The sequence below is a fragment of the Rhipicephalus sanguineus genome, unplaced genomic scaffold, assembly GCF_013339695.2.
Source record: "Rhipicephalus sanguineus isolate Rsan-2018 unplaced genomic scaffold, BIME_Rsan_1.4 Seq622, whole genome shotgun sequence".
NCBI classification, from domain to species: Eukaryota; Metazoa; Arthropoda; class Arachnida; order Ixodida; family Ixodidae; genus Rhipicephalus; species Rhipicephalus sanguineus.
Genome location: NW_023615642.1, coordinates 23090 through 48850, shown reverse-complemented (window position 1 = coordinate 48850; position 25761 = coordinate 23090). Strand labels below are relative to the sequence as shown.

Sequence of the window (25761 nt, the reverse complement as noted above, 5' to 3'; positions counted from 1 at the left end):
TCTCTGTCTTTCTATCTTTTCATGTCTTTATTGCCTCCATTTCTCTCTATTTTTCTCCTCTTTTTTATCGCTTTCTCTCTCTCTCTCTCTTTATTTCCTTTTTCTCTCTCTTTCTTTCACGTGTTGGTTTTCGTTTATCGCTCGCACCTGCTGTACTTGGCAGTAGGGCTTGCTCAATTCCTGCGGCGCATACCCGCCCTAGGTTTCTTGTTCGCGTTGGACAGATCACGGCCAGCTGTAAAAGCTTCGCTGTGAAAAAAAAATTGCGTAGCTTGCCCTGAGTCGTGCAAGGCCGGGGCAGAGCAGAGCTGCTCGGCACTCGGCTTGTCCTGGCTTGACTCCCTGACAGGACAATTAAAGTACTTAATTTTTACCGATTAGGAACTACGTATTCTCTATAGTAGGCGCCGTCAAAACACGTGGCGTCACGGCGAGTGGTGCGGAAACTTCAAGGTGGCGTCGCCCCCCACATTTTGTTTTAAAGACGATAGTCTTTCTTGGGGAACTTAAACGCAGAAATTTTGGTCTGTCTGTCTGTCTGTCTGTCTGTCTGTCTGTTTGTCTGTCTGTCACCCGATTCAGCCGCCCGGCGAAAGTTGAACCACTTAACGAATGCCCAGCCATCTTGAACTGGTGTGTAGGTTCTTACTTGTGTACATTGTCGATCAAAAAGCAAACATTACGCATATCTGAGGCGCAACATCACTAGGTAAGTATTAGGTGGTGTGTTCCTTTATTAGAAAATACATAGATAAGTAATTCTAAATACCCTAGTTTCTTAAGCTGTGCTGAAATTGCGACTGCGCTGAAAATGCGGCGCTATGCACGCCGTCGAAAGCCCTCTGCCACGGAGGAAGGCAAGAACTTGTTTCCTCTGTGCCCTCTGCACAAGCTCATTGTTGTGTTTCGGTTTCGGTTCAGTATTGCACTGTACGAATGCCATCGGGCGCCGCTCTGGCATTCCTGTTTTAATGCTGTTTTACCCAGGCGACGTGTAAATAAAAGAGTGTGTGGAGAGTACTCGTTGAGTGCGGACGTTTCTTCTCCTTCGGCGCTTCGCGCCAAACCGCGTGTTCGGGCTGGCCGGCGTCCCCACCGGTCGCGTTGGTCACCGCTGGTCTTCGCCTGCTGCTGCGCCGGGACTACCAGCCTGCAACACAGCCCTCACGTTTCCCGACGTATTGCCAGATGGCGTCCATATCTCGCGCAGCGCCTCCTCTATCGTCTTTAGACGACATTTACAGCGAAGCACGCAGATACACGGCCAAGTTTTTTGCGCGTTTTCTCGCTTACTAAGCGTCTTCTCGAAGCAAGCGTGGTGTTTTTGGTATCGTGAAAGAGTACTTTACTAATATGAGAAAAATCGTTTTGCTCTTTAGTGTCGCTCTAAGTTTCAGGGAAGGAAAATATACTTTTTGCGACCTACCTTTGCCGATAAGTGGTGTCTAAAAAATCGGCAGATCCTACGTACCGTGGGAATCGATGTTATGCGAAGCATGCGCAGGAAGGTGACGGTGTCGCACTTGTTCACATTGAGCGATGCGTTACGGAATGACGCTAGAGAAATGTGCAAATAGTATACGCACACACATATTTTGAAGATTTGCGCATGTGTTATATAGCCAGCTGTTTACAGTTTACAGTTGCTTAACGATGCCAACAGCAACATAGGTGTTACCGACAGCAGACGCAGTAAGCTGATATGTGTTGCTTATATTCTTCAATACTGGATAGCTCCAACTCATAGGACAATGACGAAACACAGATGCATAGGACAGGCGCTACTCGCAACTAAGCTTTATTCAGAAACTTTTCTTTAGATATATACATTAGAGTTGTGCACGGGCTCCGGGTAGCCCGAAAGCCCGACCCGGCCCGTGGGCCGGGCTCGGGCGGGCCGATGTATTTTCACCTCGGGCCCGGGCCGGGCTCGGGCCACTTGGAGTTTTATCGGGCCGGGCTCGGGCCCTGCGCAAAGCCCGGTTCAAGCCCGAAATATAGAGAATGAGCGGGAATTGTTTTCCAGCACACATACAGCGCCTTTTCCGCGACCGCCCTTTACCGCTTTTCCTTTCCATTCGCTACTTTAAACAAAAGGGGAGCAGGTAAAGCACTGCCTCTGTTGCACTCCGACAAACAGAGAAGTAACACCACCTGAGCTAGTGACGGCGCCACGCGACTGTTCGCGTTAGATTTAAGGCCAAATCCCATATGAGTGAAAATGCACGCGACAGCGACGAGTGACCCGACGTAGATCGCCTTCGTGCAAGCTGACGCTTGCATGGGCATACCCCATACTCGTGAGGGCTTTGGCGAGCGAACTCCTTTGTTGCTGGCATGAGGCCGTCTACTTGCTTGCTGTTTTACAGCGAAAGCTGTTATGAGATCATTTCACCGGCCGTTTTTGGCGCCGTAGTTGTCCGCCGCCGCCGCCGCCGCCGCCGGTGTCCGTAACCAGTATCGCTCGAAATAAGAAAAAGAACGAAATAAGAAAAAAATTCCAGGATGGAACGAGGTTCGAACCTGGGCCCTCTGCGTGGGAGCCCAGTATTCAACCTCTGAGCCATGCCGGTGCTTGAAACTGCTTTGCAAAAAGGTCCTATACAGGCTTCATGTCGGGAAGGAACCACATTAGCATATGCAATATAGCGTGGTAGAAGAGTAAAATAAGCACCAAGCGTCGCACAACGCGAATTCTGTAACCAGGCGTCACACAATGCGAATTGCGCAACGAGTAGGTTGTTGAATGCTTCCAACCCATTACAAAGGGCTCTGCCATAATTCTTCATCGTCATCAGACACAGCATCAACAAAGTGCGCATAATGCCTTACATGCGTTAGCAGCTACCAACGCTCTCCGTAGAATGACGAAAAATGGCACAGTGCCTGCTGCCCTACATCTCAAAAATTACAATGATTTATAGCGTAGTGGGTTCCTCGCAAGTGCACTTGTATTGGTTGCCAAGAAGCCCATAAGCGCATGATCCACTTCCTCGTGGTCTCAGTAAAATACAATGATTTATAGCGTAGTGGGTTCCTCCCAAATGCACTTGTATTGGTTGCCAAGGAAGCCTATAAGCGCATGATCCATTTGCGCATGTTGTCGCTTCAACAAAGTGCACATAATGCCTTACAGACGTGTAGCTCGTGCCTCGGTTCTCCGCAGAATGACGAATAATGGCTTAGTATGTGCTTCGCAACTTCACAAAAATTGTGATTTATGGCGTAGTGGGTACCTTGCTAGTGTACTTTTATTAGTAGCCGCAAGAGAGCATGCAACGGGCTCTAGAAACGCCGCTCTTCCAGATTTCGCACGAAGGGCCATCCAGCGGCTTGAGGAGGCTTTGGCGAAGCAACGGAGAAAAGGAGCCGACGACCCGTCCATCGGGCGCGGAGGCACCCGAGTAACTGTCGCCTAGTTGGAGCCCAACATCCTCGAGGTCTAGGCTCTGAGATTATCGGACTCTAATAGCCGTAATCTTAAGATAGGGAACATCCGCGCCCTGCGAGGCCGGGGACTTCCCACACGCCGGATGTGTAAATGCATGTTATTTCTCTCTCTTCCAGCTTTCGCTGTGACTGTGCTGCGGTTTCAGCGCAGGCCTGGCAATTTTTTGCACGACAATGTGTAATCTGTGTAATGGAGACTGTTCGTCGTGTGCGGTTTGATCACATTTGATATGCCCAATAAAATGCCAAATTACCGGAAAACAATGTTTTGTTTTCGCAGCGAACCTTCAAAAAGCCGGGCCGGGCCGGGCGGGCTCGCAGCCCTTTGCCGTCGGGCTCGGGCGGGCCTTCGACAAAGTCAGCGGGCCCGGGCCGGGCTCGGGCTCGGAAATACGGCCCGTGCACAGCTCTAATATACATTGCCATGATTATACTCGTCCGTTATGACGGAGAACGCAAGCACGTTTTACGAACCCGTGTGCATGTGTGGAAGGGGTTCTTGGCAGTTCTTGAATAAGATCATCATCACCGTGATCAGGGAGCACCAGCAGCTGGACAGGACTTGTTATCGAATCCGTTAGGGATCGCGGCTACGAACGGTCTAAGTGTAGTGAAATGCGAGGTATAGTAGAGATGGTGGAAACCGCGGATGGCTCTTACGAAAAAATGATCTATGATGCCTCCTGTCCTGGACGTGGAACCGAGGTCTTGTGATGCCCTGTGCACATCCAAGCCGTCTTTCATGCCGTCTAAGAACCAGGCGTTGTTGGGTTTTGATAAATCAATGCTGATGTCACCATTAATCATAAGGGACATGGTCCTCTCGGCAGAATTACTCCAGGAAGCATTGACCCCGGTTTACGCGTAATTCACGTGGTCGACGTTGCGGACCACGTGGACGAGTGGATGGTAGCCCAGCGTCTTTCAGGGGTGCTCTGTCTTCAGCTCCCTAACTTTCCTTGCGTCCGCCGCTGTGGTGTAGTGGTTACGGTGCTCGGCTAGTGACCCGAAGGTCGCGGTTTCGATCCCGGCTGCAGCGGTCGCATTTCGATGGAGGCGAAATGCTGGAGGCCCGTGTCCTTTGTCATGTGTTAAAGAATACCAGATGGTCAAAATTTCCGGAGCCCTTCACTACGGCGTCTCTCATGATCATATCCTGGTTTTGGGACGTCGAACCCCAACAATTACTATTATCACTTTCCTTCCGTGTCAATGTGTATTTTCGCGGTTACTGCGTTCATTGAGACTCTGTTATCACCTGTGGCACACACCCCCATAACATGAACTCTGGTATGCGGGTATGTGCCACACGTGACTGAGAGAAAGCGTTTCGTGACGTACGCGACAGGTATTTTGCGTAATTCATGTCATGATCATTGAATCGTGTTCTTGATACATTCATCCTACGCTGTGCGAATTTCGGTATATTACAAGCTATGGAGACGACCAGGAGAGCGCCCAGACGTAGGCGGCTAGATAGATAGATAGATACGCAGATAGAAACGCCCAAAGTGCCTGAGGTTTGCTAAGAAATGCTTCGCATTTAAAAAACGCGCCAAACACTGATTAAACATATCAGCTATGCTCAGGATCACCCCACCTCGTGTATGCATGCAGGCCTTGCTTTTTTTCTTTCCGTCGCGCCGACTGTCATTCGGTGAATATGTCCTAGCCGGGCGCCTATAGCTCATAACTTGAGTTGCTGGCAGGAGTTCCACATTTCTGCACTTCGGATAAGGGCAGCTACTCCGTTCCTGTCTACGGTGTAATAGGCTGAATGTTAGGTGGCATGCACCTGAACCATTTGCAATACAAGTCTTAGGCCCGTTTACTTTCTAAGGTGAGCCGGCTGTGCTGTCTGTACCGGCGGCTTGTACAAAATGGTATGCACTATTTTTCCTCCGCGAAATAGTACTTCCGGCAAGCTTTTGTGTGAACTTCTCTGTATCACAGAGAAGTCGAGTATGATCAGTAACATTTTTGTGTCGAAGTGGTTAATTCACGCTGGTCATCCACAGACAGGTATGTTATTATCTGTGGCTCTTAGTTTTTGCGGGTCTACCGCAATTAGAGGTGGACACTCACGATGGCGTCCTGACCCTCACAATGGCGTCATAACTCTTCTGAACCGCCATTGTTATAAGGTCAGGTGAGGATTGTTCATGGTTTTTCGCACACTCGCCGGGTGACTAGCTTCGAGCCTTCCGAAGCCAAATCACTATTATGAACCTCACAGCGCGAGTCGCCGGAACAAAGAAGGAACAAACTGAAAAGGAAACAACGTTTATTACACAATCGGGACCTGTTAACATTACAGTGTCATCGGGGAATGTCGATGTCCTTCCACAAGTCCATGACGTCACTTCCTGCCGTCTTGACTCTGATGCGTTCCAGCATCCTCTGCACCTGCACCGGGGAGAAGTGTCCCTTCCAGTCTCCCACGGCGCCCTTGCGGACAAACTCGCCCGTCATGGGCCTCCGGACGAGTTCTTCCACGCTCGCTGCGGCTTGGCGTTCTTGTTCCTTGAGGCTCGCCGCTTTCTGCTAAAATGGTATTTTTAAAACAACATTAAAAACCGCGCTCCCCTTTTCGCATACCGAAACATTCCTGCTATGATTTACTGAATCGCACATTGTGGCGAAAGTCTGATACCTCATTTTAAACAGCGATATAATGATCACTGACCAGAAGGACGGAAAGCTGAGCTAGTTGGCAGTGATTCATCGTTGAAGAGAGTGCAAACACGAACGCAAGAAGCCTAGACAACACAAACGCCGTGGTTTCCTATTTTCTTTTCTCCTGTCCATGTTCGCACGCCTTACTTTCTTCCACAACGATCACTGACACAACAAATTGTGGACGGCAACGAAAAAAATTTACGAATCTCAAGAAAGCCCTCGTCAGTATCAGCATGTAAAAAGTAGTTACGTGTAACAAATCAGTTAATTACGTATAACGCACGTAAAGAATATGTTATCGCGTTGGATGCGATTGTGTTATATCGAAGTACAAATTTACCGGATTTCACATGCCATAAAAAACGTAATTCTCAGGCCCGACGAAGTGGGGAATTCCTGATTAGCTTTAATGACCTGTGGTTCTTACGTTAAACGGCGTCTAAATACATACATAGATACAAAGGTATGCGTATGTAGGCGCATTTCTATTCCGCCTTCATCGCAACACAGTCTCTGCGGCCGGAAACCGAGCCGGTAACGTCGTCCTCAGCAGAGCACTGTCATAGCCACTGGTCATCGCGGCAGGTACTTTTATGTATTATTGTGAAACACTGATTTACCAACAAATGCGGCACTTCCCATTTCTGTGACAGCCCTTATTCGTGGCAGCACTGTATCGAAACATATAAAAATAAAATTGGTCAGTCAGTCCATGCATTCTGAGAAACAAAGCAACAGTTTGTTACCTTGCTACCTTGCTGCAAGAAGTAAGTGCAAAGGTTAGAGGGACAACACATAAGAGAAACGTTGTATACTCTACATTGATATATTACCATTATCAAATAAAAAACGCTACGCCTGTGCGGAAAGCGCAGCACAGTCACCGCGAAAGCTGGAACAGCGGCATTTCTAGAGCCCGTTGTAAACTCTCTTGGGGCTACTAATACAAGTACACTAGCAAAGTACCCACTACGCCATAAATCATAATTTTTGTGAAGTTTAGAAGCACCTACTACGCCATTATTCTTCATTCTGCGGAGAAGCGTGTTACCAGCTACACATCTGTAAGGCATTATGCGCACTTTGTTGGTGCGACGAATGATGACGAAGAATTATGGCTGAGCCCTTTGTAACGGGCTGGAAGCATTAAACGACCCACTAGTTACGTATTTCGCATTGTGTGACGGCCGGTCACTATTTCACTCTCCCATCATGCTATATACCATACGTTACTGTGAGAAAGAGAGAGAGGGGGAAAGAACTTTATTGAGACCCTGAGGAAATGGATCATGGGCTTATGGGCTTCCTTGGCAACCAATACAAGTGCACTTGCGAGGAACCCGCTACGCTATAAATCACAATTTTTGTGAAGTAGGGAAGCAGCCACTATGCCATTTGTCGTCATGCTGCGGAGAACCGTGGCACCGGCGAAACACCCGTAAGAAATTATGTGCACTTTGTTGATGCTGTGGCTGATGACGATGAAGAATAATGAGAGCCCTTTGTAATGGGTTTGAAGCATTCAACAACCCACTCGTTGTGCAATTCGCATAGTGTGATGCCTGGTTAGAGAATTCGCATCGTGTGACGCCTGGACACACATGGGCGGCGGAGTGTACAGAGAGAGCAGTACGTCGGCCAATGAAGGCCCAGAATTACAGGGCCCGACAACCATGACTCATCAATAAAAGCCCTTCACCTACAAACCTTTTTCTTCCTCCTTTTCTAATATTTCGTGCGTTGCCGTAAACTGCAGTCGTAAAATTAAAACTTCAGTTTAAACTCTGTTTCTTTAGTTGCAATCCGTCAAGGTCGCTACCGTGAGCCTGCTCTTCCTAAACAGTCCTACAGCCGTGCTTAGGCAGCTGCGGATAAGTGGTGTGGCGACTGTGGGCCGTGATGATGTTCCTGTGCGATCCGATGAAATCCGGCGAACATTAAACCTTTCCCCGCTCGCACATCTGTACCTGTTTGTTCAGGTAAACTATGATGGCGACCGTGCGCCTGCTAACCGTGCACACACACCTCTTCAGTGACGGGGAAGTCGCACGAATTGAAGACCTTCTTCATGTTTCCCAGCGCCGCGGCCTCCAGGATACGGCCTACCAGTGCTGGTTCTCGGCGCAGCCTCGCGGCATACTCTTCACCGAGAAAGCCGGCGATCTTGACGACCGCAGCCGATGTATCCCGCTTGAGCTCTTCGTAGGTCAGGAACAGCACGTTGGGGTCCGACCGGTGTGCGTACCACGAAAGCAGGTGGTCGAAGTAGTCGCCGAACTCGACGTCACCCGTGATGAACAGCTCGAAGAAGTCGTCGAACGTGGCCTGTCCGAAGCAGTAGCCCGGCAGGTGCTTGGTGTGGTAGTAGTAAGACACGCAGCAGTCGAACGGGTTGCGTGTGATATACAGGTACCTGCGTCAAGCGACATGCACGCACATGTATACAGACGGCGTCAAAGGATGGTGGGGCACTTAATTTCAGAAACCGTCCATAAAAAATAACATCCTGGCGTGTTACGTTCGTACACCGGAGTACATAAATCCGGCTCGCGCAGCCAACGCGGGCGATTCTGCATTCCACCCTCATCGGAATACAAAACGGTCAATTTTTTTAGCAGTTTCTAACCATACAAAGCCACCAAGCGGACAACACTGCTTTTCCCGAATGACCTAAGGTGCGGAAGTTTTCACCTTTCTTTTGCAGAAATTGTGGTCGCAGTAAGTGTGCCAGTTGTATAAGCGGGCATGTATGATGACATGAGGACAGAAACAAGCGCAAGTAAATGATTAAAAAACCACAGCATACAGATCACCGTTGCGCAAAGCTTTCAAGCGTTGCCGTAGAACCTATACAATTGTTAGATACATTGGAGTAGTCAGCGTTGTTGCCGTGCACTTCTGAAACAAGTATGAAGAGAAGTAACAATAAACTGAACGATACTTCACGTAAGTAAACTCAAAGAAGAACGTCGCGCCACCTCGTAATGTGGAAAAGTTCTATCAGTTCTCTAGTGGTTTGTCCCGATGCCTTGATGTATTAGACGCATCAACGAAAATGGCTGAACAGCCACACGTGGCGCAATGCTTCGTTTAAGAGTGAGCCTTCGTTCGACCATAGCGATATTTTATGCTCTTCAAGTTAGATGTTTACGCATCGGCCAGTTCGGCGGCCTACGTATACATGTACGTACACGTATACTTAAACACGTGATCGATGTGCTAGCGCCCCCTACATTATCATTACAGAGAAACAGTAATCCTATCTCCGACCCTGCTAATTCTTTACACGCCACACATCATATATGTGCATAGTGCTTCTGATTATTTTTCTTTTTTTATTCTTTTATTCGTTCCAGTTTTCCTTGGTTTTGTGCGTTTCTTCAATACTGGTACCATGTTGATGGGATAGCCGGCTCTTATGTAGCCTACCTTCATATGTTTGTTTTTCATATATAAATTAAAAAAGGTATTCCTGTCTGAGTCCCACGCTGCATTAGCAATCTGTTTGTCATTGTTTCTTGTCTTTTAAAGTACACTCCCTTCTGCTTGACGCATGTGCCCTCAAAATAGGGTAGTACGCAGAAATTTTTTTCGAGGGGGGAGGGGTGTTCAGCCATACTTTATGTATGTTCGTGCGTGCGTTTCTATGTGTGCGTGTATATATGCGAAAGCGACCCTGCCTCACAAGCTCTCTCTTTCCCACCGTGGAAAAGGTATTCCGTGTTCTGTGTCTTCGGAGAGAGGAACTACACCACGTGCTTAATGAAGAACTATATATTTGTAGGTTTCCTCAATAATTTTTCTCGTGCGAATGTGTGCTAGTGTCGGTGCCCCACCTCTTCCCGAGTCCGTGTCTGTCAGTGTGCGTTTTTAATCAATATGAACACATGCCAACTAGCGCAAATGACCGTTTTGTTATAACATAAACACATATACAATGTAAAGGAAGTTCCTTCACAACACGCGGATTAGGCAATTCCGCTGAGAAGAATTTTTGCTATCGAAATTCCGACAAACAAGGGTAGAATTTGACGAAAGGAGATCTACAGGAAAAAATATTCATATATTCGCAGGCAATGCTTACTTAAAACTTCGTGTCGTACGTACTGACAAAGTAATAGAGAAACCAATCATCACCGAATGTTTCATTTGGTAAGCACTTTGTGCGCACTTGTAGCGCAGTATCGTCTGGTTAGTTGCCACGTTGACGCTTTGTCTTGGTTTCTCTTCTCAGTTCAGCGCTATTTGAAACGAGCTTCATGGTTGCCTTTGGTGCTGCGTGACAAAACAAAGGCATGTGTTAAAGTAGTGCAGATATTCTCAAAACGCGGCGGAAAGAATGCGATTAAACTACTTTTATACAGTTTCAGATGCATGTGAAGTAACTACGTTACGTTATCGCTGAATTCTCATTCAGCACTCAGAAAAATTGTAGGAATGGTAACACAATGTGTGTACAAGGAGACAATTGAGTAGGTGGGGAATGTTCGAACACCGCCCCTCCCGTTGTCTTTACATTATGTATGTATGTATGTATGTATGTATGTATGTATGTATGTATGTATGTATGTATGTATGTATGTATGTATGTATGTATGTATGTATGTATGTATGTATGTATGTATGTATGTATGTATGTATGTATGTATGTATGTATGTGCGCATGTATGTATGTATGTATGTGCGCATGCATGTATGTATGTATGTACGTATGCATGTATGTATGTATGTACGTATGTACGTACGTATGTATGTATGTATGTATGCATGTATGTATGTATGTATGTACGCAAAAACACGCACATGCACAGAGGAAGGTCAGACGCCCTCCTCCTGTCACCGAAATAAAATCCTGGCTACGCCCGGACAAGGATTTTCAGCGGGGGATCTCGCATCATACTCTTGCAAAACTGCCCCCTTCGGCCGCGCACTAGTGACCAGAGTACAGCGCACTTAGCCTGCGGCGAGTACGGCTGCCTGTCGAAAGGCAGGTGCGTCTTGATGGCACCCGGCTTGCTCCTCAGGACCGAGCGCTCGGCCCCTCGCATCTCCAGGAAGGGCGTGTTGTCCCAGAACTGCTCGCGGTTCCGAGGAGGAACTCCACCGCTGCAAAAAAAAAAAAAAAGAAGAAAAGAACTAGTTGATCCTGTCGTTAGCCATAGTGAATTCAGGACAGACTAATTATAAAACTGACTCGTGGGCTAGCTGGTACTGCATATCTTATGCTTTAGCGCAAAGATGCCTGATGACGCAAAAGCAGTGTTCCAAAAAGGAATTAGTTCCTTTTTGGAGGAACGGAGGCACGCCACTGTTCCATTGAGGATCGGTGGAACTGTAACGGTAACTCGTTACGTTTACGTAGGAACGGCATAGAGAACGGCGTTCCTTCTGTAAACGTTCCTCGGCATTGAATACGCGCCCGCACACATCACATCATGCAGAACAGGGTAGATGGGCGACCGCGTGAGGCGCAAGAATCTACCGCTCGCCTGGCACTTGACTATGCTGCATCCTGCTTTTCACTTTAAGGCGCCCGCCGGGGGGGAAGGGAAGCACACTATGTCAAGACCGACCACGCTCTGGAGGAACAGCGGATTTTTTTCTTTTTATCTGAGCGAGTCTGACAGCAATCACGGGCCGTTCTGGAGTGTAGACACGCCTTGGAGAACTTTTATTTGACATTCGAGAATCATCGAACCCCACTGTAAAGCTCGCGCCTGTAAAGCTCGCGACTTTTTTGTTCTGCCAACTCGAAAGTAGCTTTTGTTCGTGGAAGGGGGGGGGGGGGGGGAGAGGAGGGCTGCGTATTCGGCCGGTTCTGCTGCGCGTCCCCATGGCCTTGTCGACATAGGGAAAAGTGGGGAGCCGACTTACAGTAGTCGAGGCGCCTACGAGTGGAACCGCGGAGTTTTCGTAGGGCGAGGGCAGGCTCAGCGGGAGCAACAACAATGTAGCGCTGGGTGTACGCGTATCGTTTATTGCATGACAGACGTTATCGGTGCGGCGGCTGTCGAACTGAACTATAATAAAAGTTGCACGTCGGTGCTTCACTCATTTTCTGCGGCCTCTGGCGCGAATCATCGTCGCGAATCTGGTGTTTGGCGCGCATGGGACAGAGGAGCCAATCACAACGCCAGAGGCCGCAGAAAATGAGTGAAGCACCGACGTGCAACTTTTATTATAGTTCAGTTCGACAGCCGCCGCACCGATAACGTCTGTCATGCAATAAACGATACGCGTACACCCAGCGCTACATTGTTGTTGCTCCCGCTGAGCCTGCCCTCGCCCTACGACCACGGGTGACTTGTGCCTATTTGTTTACAACACGGCAGTAGCCTCAAGCACTTGATGGAGCGGCTCTTCAACATTGCCAACGAAGTGCTGACGAGAAAACAGGTTCCTCAGTCGGATACCAACATCGAGATGCGACTCTTGCTGAGTGCGAACAAGAAATTTACTAAGTAGCGAATATGTATCCTGGACATTATTTTCTACTCACACTGCAGTATCGAATCAGCACTCATTAAACCCTTATGTGTTGTTCTTTTCGATGTGGTTTCCTGTGCAAGAAACTTTTTTATATAGGTGCATGTGTGGGAATTTCTGTTTGAATATCTGAAGCGCAGTATTATGACGGCACATTTGAAGAATGTCTTGGATGGTGCCCATTGTGTCCAACTTGTAATAGACGAACACGAAAGCTGCAGTTAGACATGTCTGTAGTATGGCCGGTGGTCTATAAAAAATTCGTCTAGGAGCGTTTCTTTAGATTCATTTTATCTACATTGAACCTACTGCCGGCGATGTCAAAATCATAAAATATTTAGCTTGATGCTAGAGCTTTAAATTGCTCCCCTTATTTCGCCTCGAGGTTATCCGGCACTATATTTTGATTAAAAATTCAAATGTAACGTAAATGTAACGACACGTTGCAATTTTCGAAAAGTAACTGGAACGCGTTCCTTTCGCATCGAAGGAACTTGTAACGGGAACTCGTTCCAAGATTGGGAAGGAACGAAGAAGGAGCCTTCGTTCCTGTTTTAAAGGAACGTGTACACCACTGCGCAAAAGAAGATACGAGGGCACAGGGCTTATTATACGCAGGAAGTAAGAAAAATTATTTTAGTAATTAAAGGGATACAAAATCTGCGCAAAATATCCTTTAGGAGTTGTCTATGTGATCTGTAAGCATTGTAGGTAGAGGCCCTTTCTGGAACGCCGTTCACGGGCGGCATCGGCATGACGTCTTTCATCATCTCTCTAGCACTGGTCAGCGTTTCATCGTTTCATCTTCTCTCTAGCACCCGTGCGCGTGCAATATCGCACAGCGCCTGGAACGCTACCACATGGCACGCGCATGCAGCGACCACTCAAACGCTTGTTTGGCATCCAAATTGGGCAAAGTTTGATTTTTACTCATGCGTACAGTCCTCCTTGTCGCCTTTACATCTTGTCCTGCAGACAGATTTTGTTCCACGTCCACGAAATTTAACGAATACTCCATATAGAGTGTTATCATGCTACATTTGTTATGCACAGCGGGTGCAACACATGCATGCACACGTATGTTCATACTCTGCAAGCATGGATGCACAGCCTATTGCCTTCCGGGAGCGTAGGCCCGGTCTCAAACCTAAGCATCGGAGTGAAAACTTTTCTTTTGAGCCGTTATTTCTTTATAGCGGCGATCGTCTTATGTGACAGACGGGCGGAGGGAAGGAGGGAGAGAGGAAGGGACAGTGAGCGCTGGAATGGTCCGTGAATGAAGCGGTCGAGGTCGAATGGTCAGGGCGGTCTGAGGCCTGTTGCATGGAGGTGGGGAAAACGGCTTAAATGTAGGCCTGTACACGTCCACAACAAATATGTCGCCGTCACATCTCAGATTGGGGTGTCACAAAATGGGCACGGTGCACCATATGGGCCGCGGTAATGTTGCGCCCAGAGAGTGGTCATATACGGATTAAGCGCAACCCCGACATGAAGCCTCCGCAGCGTAGCCTCCTCTCGCGGGTTTGAAACACCTGGGAAGTCTGGCCCACACGAAGGTCTAAGAACTCGTATGGTGCGTTATAATCTATGTAAATGACACCAGTTTATCTTTTGTGCAAAATTTCAGTGGGGCTTGGCCGGCAGAGCGACGCCGTAAAGCAGCGATAGAGGAGAGAACACTGAAGTGAGAAGTGCTCATGTCGTGGTCGGTGCTCGACGGGACGCTGCCCTGACGCTGCCGGGCTTGGCGGGCGTGGCTGCCCTGGACTAAACCGTGCCGACACTGCGCAAGCGCGGCCGTCTCCCACAGTGCTTTGTAGCAAGACCTAATCAAGTCCTAATTAGTATTGCTTATTCAGTCAATCCCAACCACTTAAAATGGCATGATAAAGCAAAGGCGGTATTGCGTCGACCTCAGAACAATGATGCTGAGATGGAGCCAACTGAGCTAAATGACGTAGGAGTAGAGCTATCAACTCAATTTAGTCAGTTTTGATTAGTACAAAAAAGGTTATTGTTCACGCTTGAAGGGCCCCTAAACAACCTCCAATGTATACACGTAAACACACATTTCAAGTAAACTCGCGCCCAAGTTCAGAATGCCGTCACGATCAACAGTGCCGAACGCGGCAGCGCTACACGCCGCAGGCGGGCCATAAAAATAAAGACAATCCCGCACTCCTCTCCGGGCCTTTCGGTATCCCCAGCGTTGATAGTGACGTCACCAGAAGAACCTGGTCATGTCAGCAGCAGCAAGAACCTGTTTTTCTGCATGCAGGTATGGACGCTCCCAGATTTTCCTCCTCGCACGGCGAGAAGGAACACTCAGCCAAGATGAGAGACGCGCCAACGAACGAAGCGTATCTAAGGAAAGAGCGAAAAGATCGAGGGCCGCATTTAGATCATCAAACGCGTGTAACTCCTCTATTACGGCACGATTTCGAAAAATTCTCGCGCTACGTGTTCATTGTGGACTCGTGCACAACCGCAACACCTCGAATAAACTTTGAACTCTGGATGGTTTAGGAGCCATCCCAGTATGCACAAGACGGTCCCGTTGTAAGAGACTGCAATGTGAGCCTAGCTGAAAGTTACATATAAAAAAAAATCACAGCATATCCACGGAGTGAATGATGATGAGTGGGCGAAGCTGCGGAGGTTCATCGGTAAACCGCGAATCTTCCGTGAATTCTGCCCAGTACATCATCACCGACGTGAGATCGGGCGCGTTTATACTAAAGGTTCGATGAGTTATGACGACTTGCAGCTCACTTTAATTTTACATGTACGCTGTGAATTTTCATTCTTTAGAAAACCATTGCTTTAGAAAACATCTGGCGTCTTTCGTTAAGCAGCTGGCGTCTTTTCGCTTTGCTTTAGAAACATCTGGCGTTCTTTCGTTTTGCTTTTACAAAACATCTGGCGTCTTTTGTTGGTTTATTTCATCAATCAACGGCGTTTTGAACAAAATTTTTATTGTTTAATCACGCACAGGAGAAATCTCACCAGGCACTACCTTGGAGGTAAAGAATGGCTGCTAATGGGAATGAGAGACAGAAGAAGTCGGCTTTTAGCTAACGCTGCGAATTTTTTATTGTTCAACAACGCACAGGAAAAATCTCCCACCGGCACCACCTTGCAGGTCAAAGCGTAAGACTGGTTACATACTACGCTACGAGGGACGAACGGGTGCCGCTATAAGGAGCTTCGCCCCTAAAACACGCATCTCCACGAAGTGAATCATGACGAGTGGGCGAAGCTCTGGGTATTGTAACCGTACGTTACCCGAGTGTTGCCCCATATAATGTAAATTGAGTGACAAAGTGACATAAAGTGACATTACGAGACAACGACGAAGCTAAGTCCTAAGCAAGGAGAAAACCTCCTTGGTCCTAAGGTCCATAATATCTACGCTGAAGTCGCTGACTAGTATAAAGGGTTTTTGTGCTTGTAGGTGTTTTATATTGTTCTTTCACAATTATGATTGATGATCGTCTATTGTAAACCTTTTTATTCACATACACAAGTATATGTTTCGACTATAGCAACGGTTTTAGGGGCGAAGCTCCTAAAAGCAGCACCCGTTCGTCCCTCGTAGTGCGTAACCAGTCGTAACGCTAGTACCAGATCTTGACCTCCAAGGTGGTGCCGGTGGGAGATTTCTCCTGTGCGTTGTTGAACAATAAAAAATTCGCAGCGTGCGCGTTAACTAAAAGCCGAATTCTTCTGTCTCTCATTCCCCATTAGCAGCCATTGGCATGTTCCAGTAGGAAACGTTAGTAGAAGTAGAAGTGTAAGTGTTAGCTAAAAGCCGACTTCTTCTGTCTCTCATTCCCATTAGCAGCCATTGTTTACCTCCAAGGTAGTGGCTGGTGAGATTTCTCCTGTGCGTGATTAAACAATAAAAACTTTGTTCAAAACGCCGATGATTGATGAAATAAACCAACGAAAGACGCCAGATGTTTTCTAAAAGCAAAACGAAAAGACGCCAGATGTTTCTAAAGCAAAACGAAAAGACGCCAGCTGCTTAACGAAAGATACCAGATGTTTTCTAAAGCAATGGTTTTCTAAATAATGAAAATTCACAGCGTACATGTAAAATTACAGTGAGCTGCAAGTCGTCATAACTCTCATCGAACCTTTAGTATAAACGCGCCCGATCTCACGTCGGTGATGATGTACTGGGCACAATTCACGGAAGATTCACGGTTTACCGATGAACCTCCGCAGCTTCGCCCACTCATCATCATTCACTCCGTGGATATGCTGTGATTTTTAGGGGCGAAGCTCCTTATAGCGGCACCCGTTCGTCCCTCGTAGCGTAGTATGTAACCAGTCTTACGCTTTGACCTGCAAGGTGGTGCCGGTGGGAGATTTTTCCTGTGCGTTGTTGAACAATAAAAAATTCGCAGCGTTAGCTAAAAGCCGACTTCTTCTGTCTCTCATTCCCATTAGCAGCCATTCTTTACCTCCAAGGTAGTGCCTGGTGAGATTTCTCCTGTGCGTGATTAAACAATGAAAATTTTGTTCAAAACGCCGTTGATTGATGAAATAAACCAACAAAAGACGCCAGATGTTTTGTAAAAGCAAAACGAAAGAACGCCAGATGTTTCTAAAGCAAAACGAAAAGACGCCAGCTGCTTAACGAAAGACGCCAGATGTTTTCTAAGCAATGGTTTTCTAAACAATGAAAATTCACAGCGTACATGTAAAATTAAAGTGCGCTGCAAGTCGTCATAACTCATCGAACCTTTAGTATAAACGCGCCCGATCTCACGTCGGTGATGATGTACTGGGCAGAATTCACGGAAGATTCACGGTTTATCGATGAACCTCCGCAGCTTCGCCCACTCATCATCATTCACTCCGTGGATATGCTGTGATTTTTTTCTATATACTGCGACAGCGGACAGTGAGAGTCGACGATAAAGCTAGGTCCTAAGGTCCATAATGTGCACGTTGAAGTCGCCGACTAGTATAAGGGTTTGTGCTTGCAGGTGTTTTATATCGTTTTGTCATAATTATGGTTGATATTAGTCTATTGTTAAACATATTGTTAAAACCACGCGTCTGCACGAAGTGAATAATGACGGGTGGTCGAGTAGGTGTGTAAGCACGGACGCCGACATATGGTTAGGCGGACATTCGCCCCTGAAATATTAACCTTACAGCATGGCCGTACCCAAGAATTTTTTTCGAGTTTTTTTTTTGTGTAGAACGACCAACTTGTGAAGGCATGCAAATATTTCACTATCACCCGAACAGTTAAAGAATGAAAAAATTTTGGGTGTGTCAGAACCCGCAGTGAACTTGGATGCAGCCAGCGCCTCTGGTGATGGCGGCACGAAAGCCTCACCACGGCCGGACTCGACTCTCTCCTCCACTCTCCCCTTAGTCGAGTCCGGCCGTGGCCTCACATTCGCGAACGCACCGCACAAGTGTTCACTGAAGGTCTCTCGCTGGCGCTGATCTTGGTTGAGCTCGAAGGTCAAACGGATGCACAAAGGCGTTTCCCGATTTTGTACCGGGAAGGGTAGAGCTATCGCTCTGAAGATCCACGCAGAATCATCTTCGGCGGCTGTCTAAGCTACGCGCAAGCGTGCTTACTGTATTAAAGCGCGGCGTTTCCTGGAACTTTGTTCTCCGGTAGCATCGGCATGGCGTTGTGGCAGATTTCTTTCTTCTTCAGGCGCGTCCCCTCTTGGGATATGAACAAGTTGTGGGGAGGCAGCTAAGCAAGGGGATGAAGTAGTTCGAACAATGGCACAGACGTATTAATAAACCGCTCTGTGCTTTCTGAACCGTGTTTCAGAGTGCTACAGTTATTGGTGACCTGGACTACAAACGCGGAGGCTTCCATGAAGCAGCGTCACAATCCAGACGGCCTCTACACAGGTCCGACTACAAATGCAACCAGCCAGGTACCCTTAGCGGGTGTCGTCGGAGCTACCACTATAACGCTACCGCAGCTAGGGATTGCCGATCCCTCGTTATGGTTCAGTCAAGTTGAGAACAAATTCCGCATTTAACATGTGGCAGACTTTTCTTCTTCTTCAGGCACGTCAACTCTTGGGACATGAACAAGTAGTGGGGATGCAGCTAAGGAAAAGGATGAAGTAGCTCGGACAATGGCGTATCTTCGCGTTTTTTTTCTACTTTAGTAATAGGGAGGTTAAAAAAAATTACCGTAATTATCATCCGTGGCTACAATAATTTTTTCTTGGCCAATCCCCCAGAGTGGGTATGTGCCAGAAGTAGTAGGCTACAACAACAACAACAACAACAATGGCGTAGACGTATTATTAAACCGCTGTGTGTTTTCTGTACCATGCTTGAGAGTGCTACGGCGTCTTTTATGTTCTTGCTAGCGTTCGTCGGCGTCTGGAGCGGCATCAATGGCAGGTGCATCTCGTGACCACCGAAGCACGTGTTCGTGAATAAATTTTCTCATAGTCGGAATTTTCCGGACATGTACAATGTTCGGTGTCGGCATTCAACATTACAAGTTGTCTTAGAGTGGTCTTCTATTCCACTATCACGGAATATTGCAACAAAATTCATAGGAATCGAAGAAGTATACTGCGTTCAACACTTCGGAGGCCGGAACTACCAAGTTACCGTCAACAGTGAAGCCGCTCTGGCTCAAATCGTGGACGCGTCGCACCTCAACATCCGAGGAGAACGCGTCGCCATTGTGCCCCTGGGCCCTCAAGTAACACAGGTCACCGTTCTCTTTCTGCCGTGCCGCGTCCCCAGTGAGGCCCTCGCCCAGGCGTTGTCTCCTTACGGGAAGGTGCTCCACATTACCAGAGGACTTATGGGGTCGCGCCCGACCGTGACCACTGGGACGCGGTACGTCCGCATGGAAATGAAATCGTCGTCCCCTGTGCCAAACTACCTGAGGGTGGCAGGTCACCGAGTGACCTGTGACTACAAAGGTATTCAGCGCGTGTGTCGACGTTGTGGAGAAAGTGGCCACTTCAGGATGAACTGCACGGCGCCGTTTTGCGGGAGGTGCGGCACCTATGGCCACGACGGAAAGGGCTGCTCCCTTCCGTGCCGTCGTTGTGGAGACCCTCATGCCACCGTCGCCTGCACCATCCGAAGATCGTACTCAGAGGCAGCCTCTAAGGACTTCCCGCCGCTTCAACCCGAGGACGCCAGCTACGGACAAAGGTGAGGTCCCTACCGAAACCTGTCCCAGGTCCCTGCCCAAGATCAAAACTCACAGGACGCGACGCCACATCCAACGCCCGCTGCGTCCCCGGTTAGCCCAGACCCGGCCAGCGCTTCCACGGCCGATGATCAGGTGTGCGTCTCGCGCCCACCGGTCATCACCATCGAACGACATGCCGGTACCTCGCTTCACAGCGTATCTGCTGGGAGGACAGAGGCCGACGACAGCGTGACGTCCGACATTAATCACACGGCCTCCTCATCGTCTGCGAATCCTCCTACCATCGAGGAATCTCCGTCTACAGACGACAGCGTGACGTCCAACGCTAGTCACGCGGCGTCCTCATCGTCTGCAAATCCTCCTATTATCGAGGAGTCTTCGTCTACAGCTGACGGAACCGTCCACATTGAAGACTCAGACAGCTCTTCAAGTGAGACGCCCCTGCAAATTGACGAAGACGCTACTCCCAGCGACGTCAGCCAGGAGAAGTGTCGACGTTCTAGTGCCCCCCTCCGTTCGAAGTTCCAGCATCAAGCGTCACCGAGTTTCCAGCAGCGACTCGGAAACCCACAGCCGTGACAGAAGTCCCTTGCGGACACCAACGCGACCCCGGAAGCCCCGCGCCTCCGGTGCGTCGCCCGGCCGCAAGAAATGACTGAACTGCTTGCGGGGCGCGTTCACCCGCTCCCGCTCCCATTGAAGGTACTTCTGCCTTTCCGTCACTTACTCTGTATCCTTATCTTCCTCTTTCATCATGGCTCTCACTTGAAAAGTCATTACATTTAATGTTCAATGGTTTCCGCAACCCTCAAAAACAGGCTGAAATTATAAATATTGCGCGTTCAGCATCTTGTGACCTACTTTTTCTGCAGGAAACTAACTTTTTCAAACTCTCAGATGTTCTGACATTCAAACGCGCATTTAACATTGATTGTTACTTTTCGTTCGCTAGCACGCGTTCGACCGGCGTCGGAGTTATTGTTTTTAACCGCAGCCTTCTGCGTGACCACCATGTCACTTTCGATGCCTTTGGACGCGTGCTGGCGTTCGACTGCACGTTTTTTTTCTTTGCGCATCAGATTTGTTGGCGTCTATGGGCCGGCGGTGTCCGCAAACTCTGCCGCATTTTTTTCGCTCCCTCGACACTTACCTTTTAAATTCTCGACATTTGGTACTATTAGGAGATTTCAACTGTGTCTTAGACTCCCACACTGACGTCCGAGGTCCAGGTCGAGGCCGGTCTAACTGGAATGCCAAAGAACTTGAGCGTCTCGTACAACAGTTGTCACTGACAGATGTATATGACCGTACGTATGGCGGGAGCTATGTTTATACTTGGCGTCGCGCGACGTCGAGCAGTCGACTTGATCGAGCATATGTATCCCCGGCCTCATGGCCTTTGTACGCAATGTTGAGGTGCTGTCACTACCACCCACACCCGTGTATATAAGTGACCACCGCCCGGTTTCGCTGACCTTACACCTGCCTGCGGGGACGCCGGCGCTTCAGAGGCCATGGCGTCTGGATTGCCGCGTCCTTCAAGACTTTCAAGCGGCCCAAGGTTTGTCCCGAGCACTACACGCATCACTTATTGGCGCAAATCTCACTGACTGGGATCATCTGAAAGAACAATGGCGTCACCATTGCAGTGCGTCGGGTAGGGCACTTCGCGCTCGTGTGACGCAGGACGCCAACGTTTTAATGCAGAAAATCCGCATTGCCCACCGGGACCCGTGCCCCTCTCCCGTCATGCGTGCATGGCAAGCAGAGCTAGTAGACAGGTACCAGCGTATCATGCGCGCCTCTTCACTCTCAGCGGCAGCTTGGCGCTGTAGACGTGCGCCATGTGCACACCCTGAGGTCCTCCGGTATGCACGCCGGGCGCTCATCCGTCCGTGCGGCTCGCCTGCTCACACGCTACGCCCTATAGCTCCTGCCGCTACTGGCTCACGCGACTTCCAGGCTTTCACGCGCCACTTTGAATTTATGGCTCAGTCAGCTACTAGCGTAAGTTCTGCCGCAGGGGGTTCTTTGCACTCCCTCCTACAAGATTTACCCCGTTACTCCAACGCGGATTCTGACACTCTCCTATCGCCACCATCGGATTCTGAAATCAAAGATGCCTTAAATGCAATGAAAAAGGGTTCGGCCCCTGGACCCGATGGCCTCCCCGTCGAGTTCTACATCGAGTTTTGGCCCATTATTGGCCCATTTATGTCACGTGTCATCAGGCGCTGTTTCCACGATCTTGCCCTCCCGCACTCTTTCCGTAGCGGCCGTATCACACTTATACCCAAGAAAGACTCCCAATCCATGCGACCCGAAGATTGGCGCCCCATTACCCTTCTCAATGCGGATTACAAACTCCTGGCTAACATTCTGGTACGCCGCATCAGTCCGTCTCTTCCATCGCTAATAGCTCCCCATCAAGTCTGTTCCATTCCAGGCCGCGACATTCATAGTCATACCTGGCTCACGCGTGACATAATACAGTACACCACTGGACGATGCGCCCAGGGGTTACTGGTTTCCTTAGATCAGGAAAAAGCTTTTGACTTCGTTGAACATACCTATTTATTCAACGTCTTACAATCATTCGGTTTTCCTGACAAGTTCATTCGCCTCATTCGTGCTATGTACGCTAACTCCGAGAGTACCCTTTTCCTAGATTCGCGCGAGAGCCGCCCATTCCAGGTTACACGAGGAGTCCGTCAGGGTTGTCCTCTTTCCCCTGTCTTATTCGTCCTTGCCTTAGAGCCCTTTTTAAAGGCTATCGAACGAGATCCACAGATTCGTGGCTTACCCCTTCCTGGCCGCACTGAAGTTAAAGTAACTGCCTATGCCGATGATATTACTCTGTACATACACAACGAACAGTCACTGCAGCACGTCCTGAATGCCTTTTCCCATTTCGGTGGGATATCCGGTGCTCGTTTAAACTTGTCAAAAAGTCAGTATTTCTTCATTGGAAACCCTGCCGGACGTATTAACATCACGTTGCCTTTGCAATGGTCCCCCACCATGGAGATACTAGGTGTCACTTATAATGCTTTCGGTATACACGAAAATATCTGGGCATCTGTTATACAATCTCTAACAGAAAACATAGACGCTGCTAAGCACTTCGATTTTCCCCTTTTAGAACGCCGGTACTTGTCGCAATCGGTTTACCTCGGCAAATTTTGGTACTTATGTCACACCGTCAAACCCCCGCTCCGCGTTTCACAGAAAGTTCAGCGTTTAATCACCTCGTTCTTTTGGTCTGGTGGTACGGAATTATTATCGCGCCCCACGTTAGCGCAACCGCGCAGCCGAGGAGGCTTCGCGTTCCCCGACGTGGCCGTTACGGCTTCCATCCTGTCCCTCCGCACTTTATTGCGCGTTTTAAATAATGATGGTACGCCTGCGCAGACACTCGCGCGTTACCACCTGGGCCCATCCCTACGTGTCCTAGTGCCCGCTGGTCCTTTCAACTGTGGTCCGCAGTCCTCTCATTTACCGACTGTGTATCGTGCCCTCCTAGCCTTCCACCGCCGTCTAGAGACTACATGTCCCGAGATCGATGTAGCCGAAGCGAAAGTAGTGGACACAATGGCCGCCCTAGTGCAGCCTTTAGTACCCCGACACCGGCAAGCGGTAATGAGTCACCCGTGGAAGCACATGACTGCAGCGGCGTTGCCGGGTCACCTTCGTGACTTCGTTTGGCGATGGGGCTGGGGCTTGCTCCCCACTCGAGATCGGCTGCAACGATGGCAGGTGGTACGCAGCGCCACTTGCCCGAACTGCGTCATGGTTGAGACCAACCGGCATGCGACGATCGAATGCGTCGTCGCCCGACTTTTTTGGCGTGCGGTCCATGCTGGTTTTCGTGGACAAGGTGTCCGAGGGTTCGTGTCCGGCGGGGGGTTCCCACGAGGGCACTTCGCGGCACTTTTACTAGTTGCCGGCCTGTTCAGCCTTTGGCGCAATCGCTGCGAAGCCGTCGCGGGGAATTGCCGTCGACGTGCTTTATGGCCGATATTGGGGCGCATGAGGCGTGAGATCCTCGCGTTCCTCTCTGAGGAGCTTTTCTTCTTGGGGGAGCGCGAGTTTCTGCGCCATTGGTCATGCCCTTTTGTCGGCGTTGAGCGTGATCGAGTTCAACTTATTTTTCGGCCGACATGGTGCTAGGCCGCACCGTCGGTTCGGAGTTTATGTGCTTGTCTTCTCGACCTTTTGATCTGTGTTCGCCACCTTGATATCTCATGTCCTAGTGAATCTACCACCACGGTGATGTACACGATGGAAGAGAATGGTCACCCGCCCATTTACCCTTCTCCCCTATTCCCTATTGTGTCAATTGTGAGCTATGCTCGTTTGTTGTTATGTTGATCAGACTTCTGCTGTTCGCCCTATGTGAAAGTGTCAGTTTTTGTGATGTACAATTGTGAAAATGTGAATGTGACCCTTGAACACTGATATGTCACGCATGATGTATACTCTGTACATAGTGTAAATAAATTTTTTCTAAACAGTTTCTGTTCTTATCAGCTGATACGGCCCTCATGGGTCTTGGATATTAGTTGAATTTTTGCACCTTGGTGCACGTGGGAGCTTGCTCCGCGTGCGCCACGGGTCGTCCTGACATTGCACTGCAGTCGGGTTCGGCCCAATCCCCTTCGGGGGACGTAATATGAATTCAGAAGTCAGAGCAGTTACTTCACCGCAACAGGGATTGCTATTCTGGATACTGACAAATTCTGACACGTCCGAAATTGGTCAACCTTGTAATAACTGCATTGACTGGCGCAGTGTAAGTGATGTCAGGTGCGAAATAGGTGGATAGCAAAACTGCGCGTCGTCTGCTACGGTACTTCCGGTTCGAGGCTAGCTGTAGCTCTTCGCTGCTTCAAAGTGCCTGCTTGCTGTTGAGTTTAATCGGAGAGAAAACACGTGCAGGGGGGGTTCTGGCAGTTCTGTGACGCATTTGTTACCGCTTGTCCAGTGATTTTGTTCTTGAATGATTTTGCGAGTGGATGCGCTTTTCTGCTTATTTACGAGATAGTACGATAGTACGCTCTATGGAGAGCTTATAAAAATACTTTGTGCATATGGTCGAAGCTACTATAAGTAACTGTGCTATAATGCATTAAATCACGATGCCCGAAAAACACAGAAAAGCAAGTGTTGAAAAAACGCCTGGAAGTTGGAACGGTCGATTTATAGCAAATTTTTTTTCGTACCTGGTTTTCCAACATTTCGTGAAGTTCCAACGGAGCTCACGGGCCCATAAAATCTTTGCTGCTCAAATTATTTTGGGGAAATACTGTTAGAGAAATTGATTTTTGTCGAGCGCTAAGATTTGGGACAGTTGGCGTGAAATCACCGTATACCACTTGGGAGGGAAACATAGGCGTGCGCAGGGTTCCCCATTAGGGGGGGGGCAAAGGTTCATCGCAGCGCCCCCCACCCTCTAATAGAAATAAGTAGTGTCGTAAAACTACGCTTCTCGCCATCGGCCATACCATGCTGAATGCGCCGGTTCTCGTCCGATCCCCGAAGCTAAGCAGCATTGGGCTCGGTCAGTACTTGGGAGGGAGACCACCTGGGAACACCGAGTGCTGATGGCACCTTTTTTTTTTTTTTTCTGTCCTCCGATTTCCCTATAGGTTATTTACGTTTATTACGGGCATGTCAAGATCGAGTCATGAGGGAGTTTTCGAATAGGGGCAATAGGGGCCCCAAAGCCCTTTGCGTGTGCTCGCTTTGGGTCAAGCAGAAGCTAAAAGTTCTCGATTAGGGTCTGCGCTGTTTTGGATGTACTCCCCCTGTCCTAGGTTACTCTAGTCTTGGCCAAGAGCCGTCGCTTCAGTGGGTGCGGTCATGTTTGTTTGACGCAAAGTTTTTGGGGCAGGCCTTGGGGCTACCGCTAAATTCAAGAAATAGCGTACCCAACGCAAAACCCAAACGCTGTTTGGGTCTCGCGC

The 25761-nt window shown here is 48.8% G+C and overlaps 1 protein-coding gene, 1 non-coding gene and 1 pseudogene across 2 annotated transcripts; 2 read left to right on the top strand and 1 right to left on the bottom strand.

Moving 5' to 3' along the window:
* Nucleotides 1-5768: 5768 nt before the first annotated feature.
* Nucleotides 5769-11346, bottom strand: LOC119377935 (sulfotransferase ssu-1). The gene is made up of 4 exons (XM_037647218.2): nucleotides 11324-11346; nucleotides 11083-11235; nucleotides 8155-8542; nucleotides 5769-5994 (listed from the first exon to the last, which is right to left on the bottom strand). The coding sequence occupies exons 1-4, from the start codon at nucleotides 11344-11346 to the stop codon at nucleotides 5770-5772; spliced, it is 789 nt and encodes a 262-aa protein (XP_037503146.2). The 3' UTR covers nucleotide 5769.
* Nucleotides 11347-24290: 12944 nt separating this feature from the next.
* LOC119377938 (U2 spliceosomal RNA) lies at nucleotides 24291-24452 on the top strand (annotated as a pseudogene).
* Nucleotides 24453-25285: 833 nt separating this feature from the next.
* Nucleotides 25286-25404, top strand: LOC119377937 (5S ribosomal RNA). The gene has a single exon (XR_005180889.1). It is a non-coding gene; the product is annotated as a 5S ribosomal RNA (ribosomal RNA).
* Nucleotides 25405-25761: the final 357 nt, after the last annotated feature.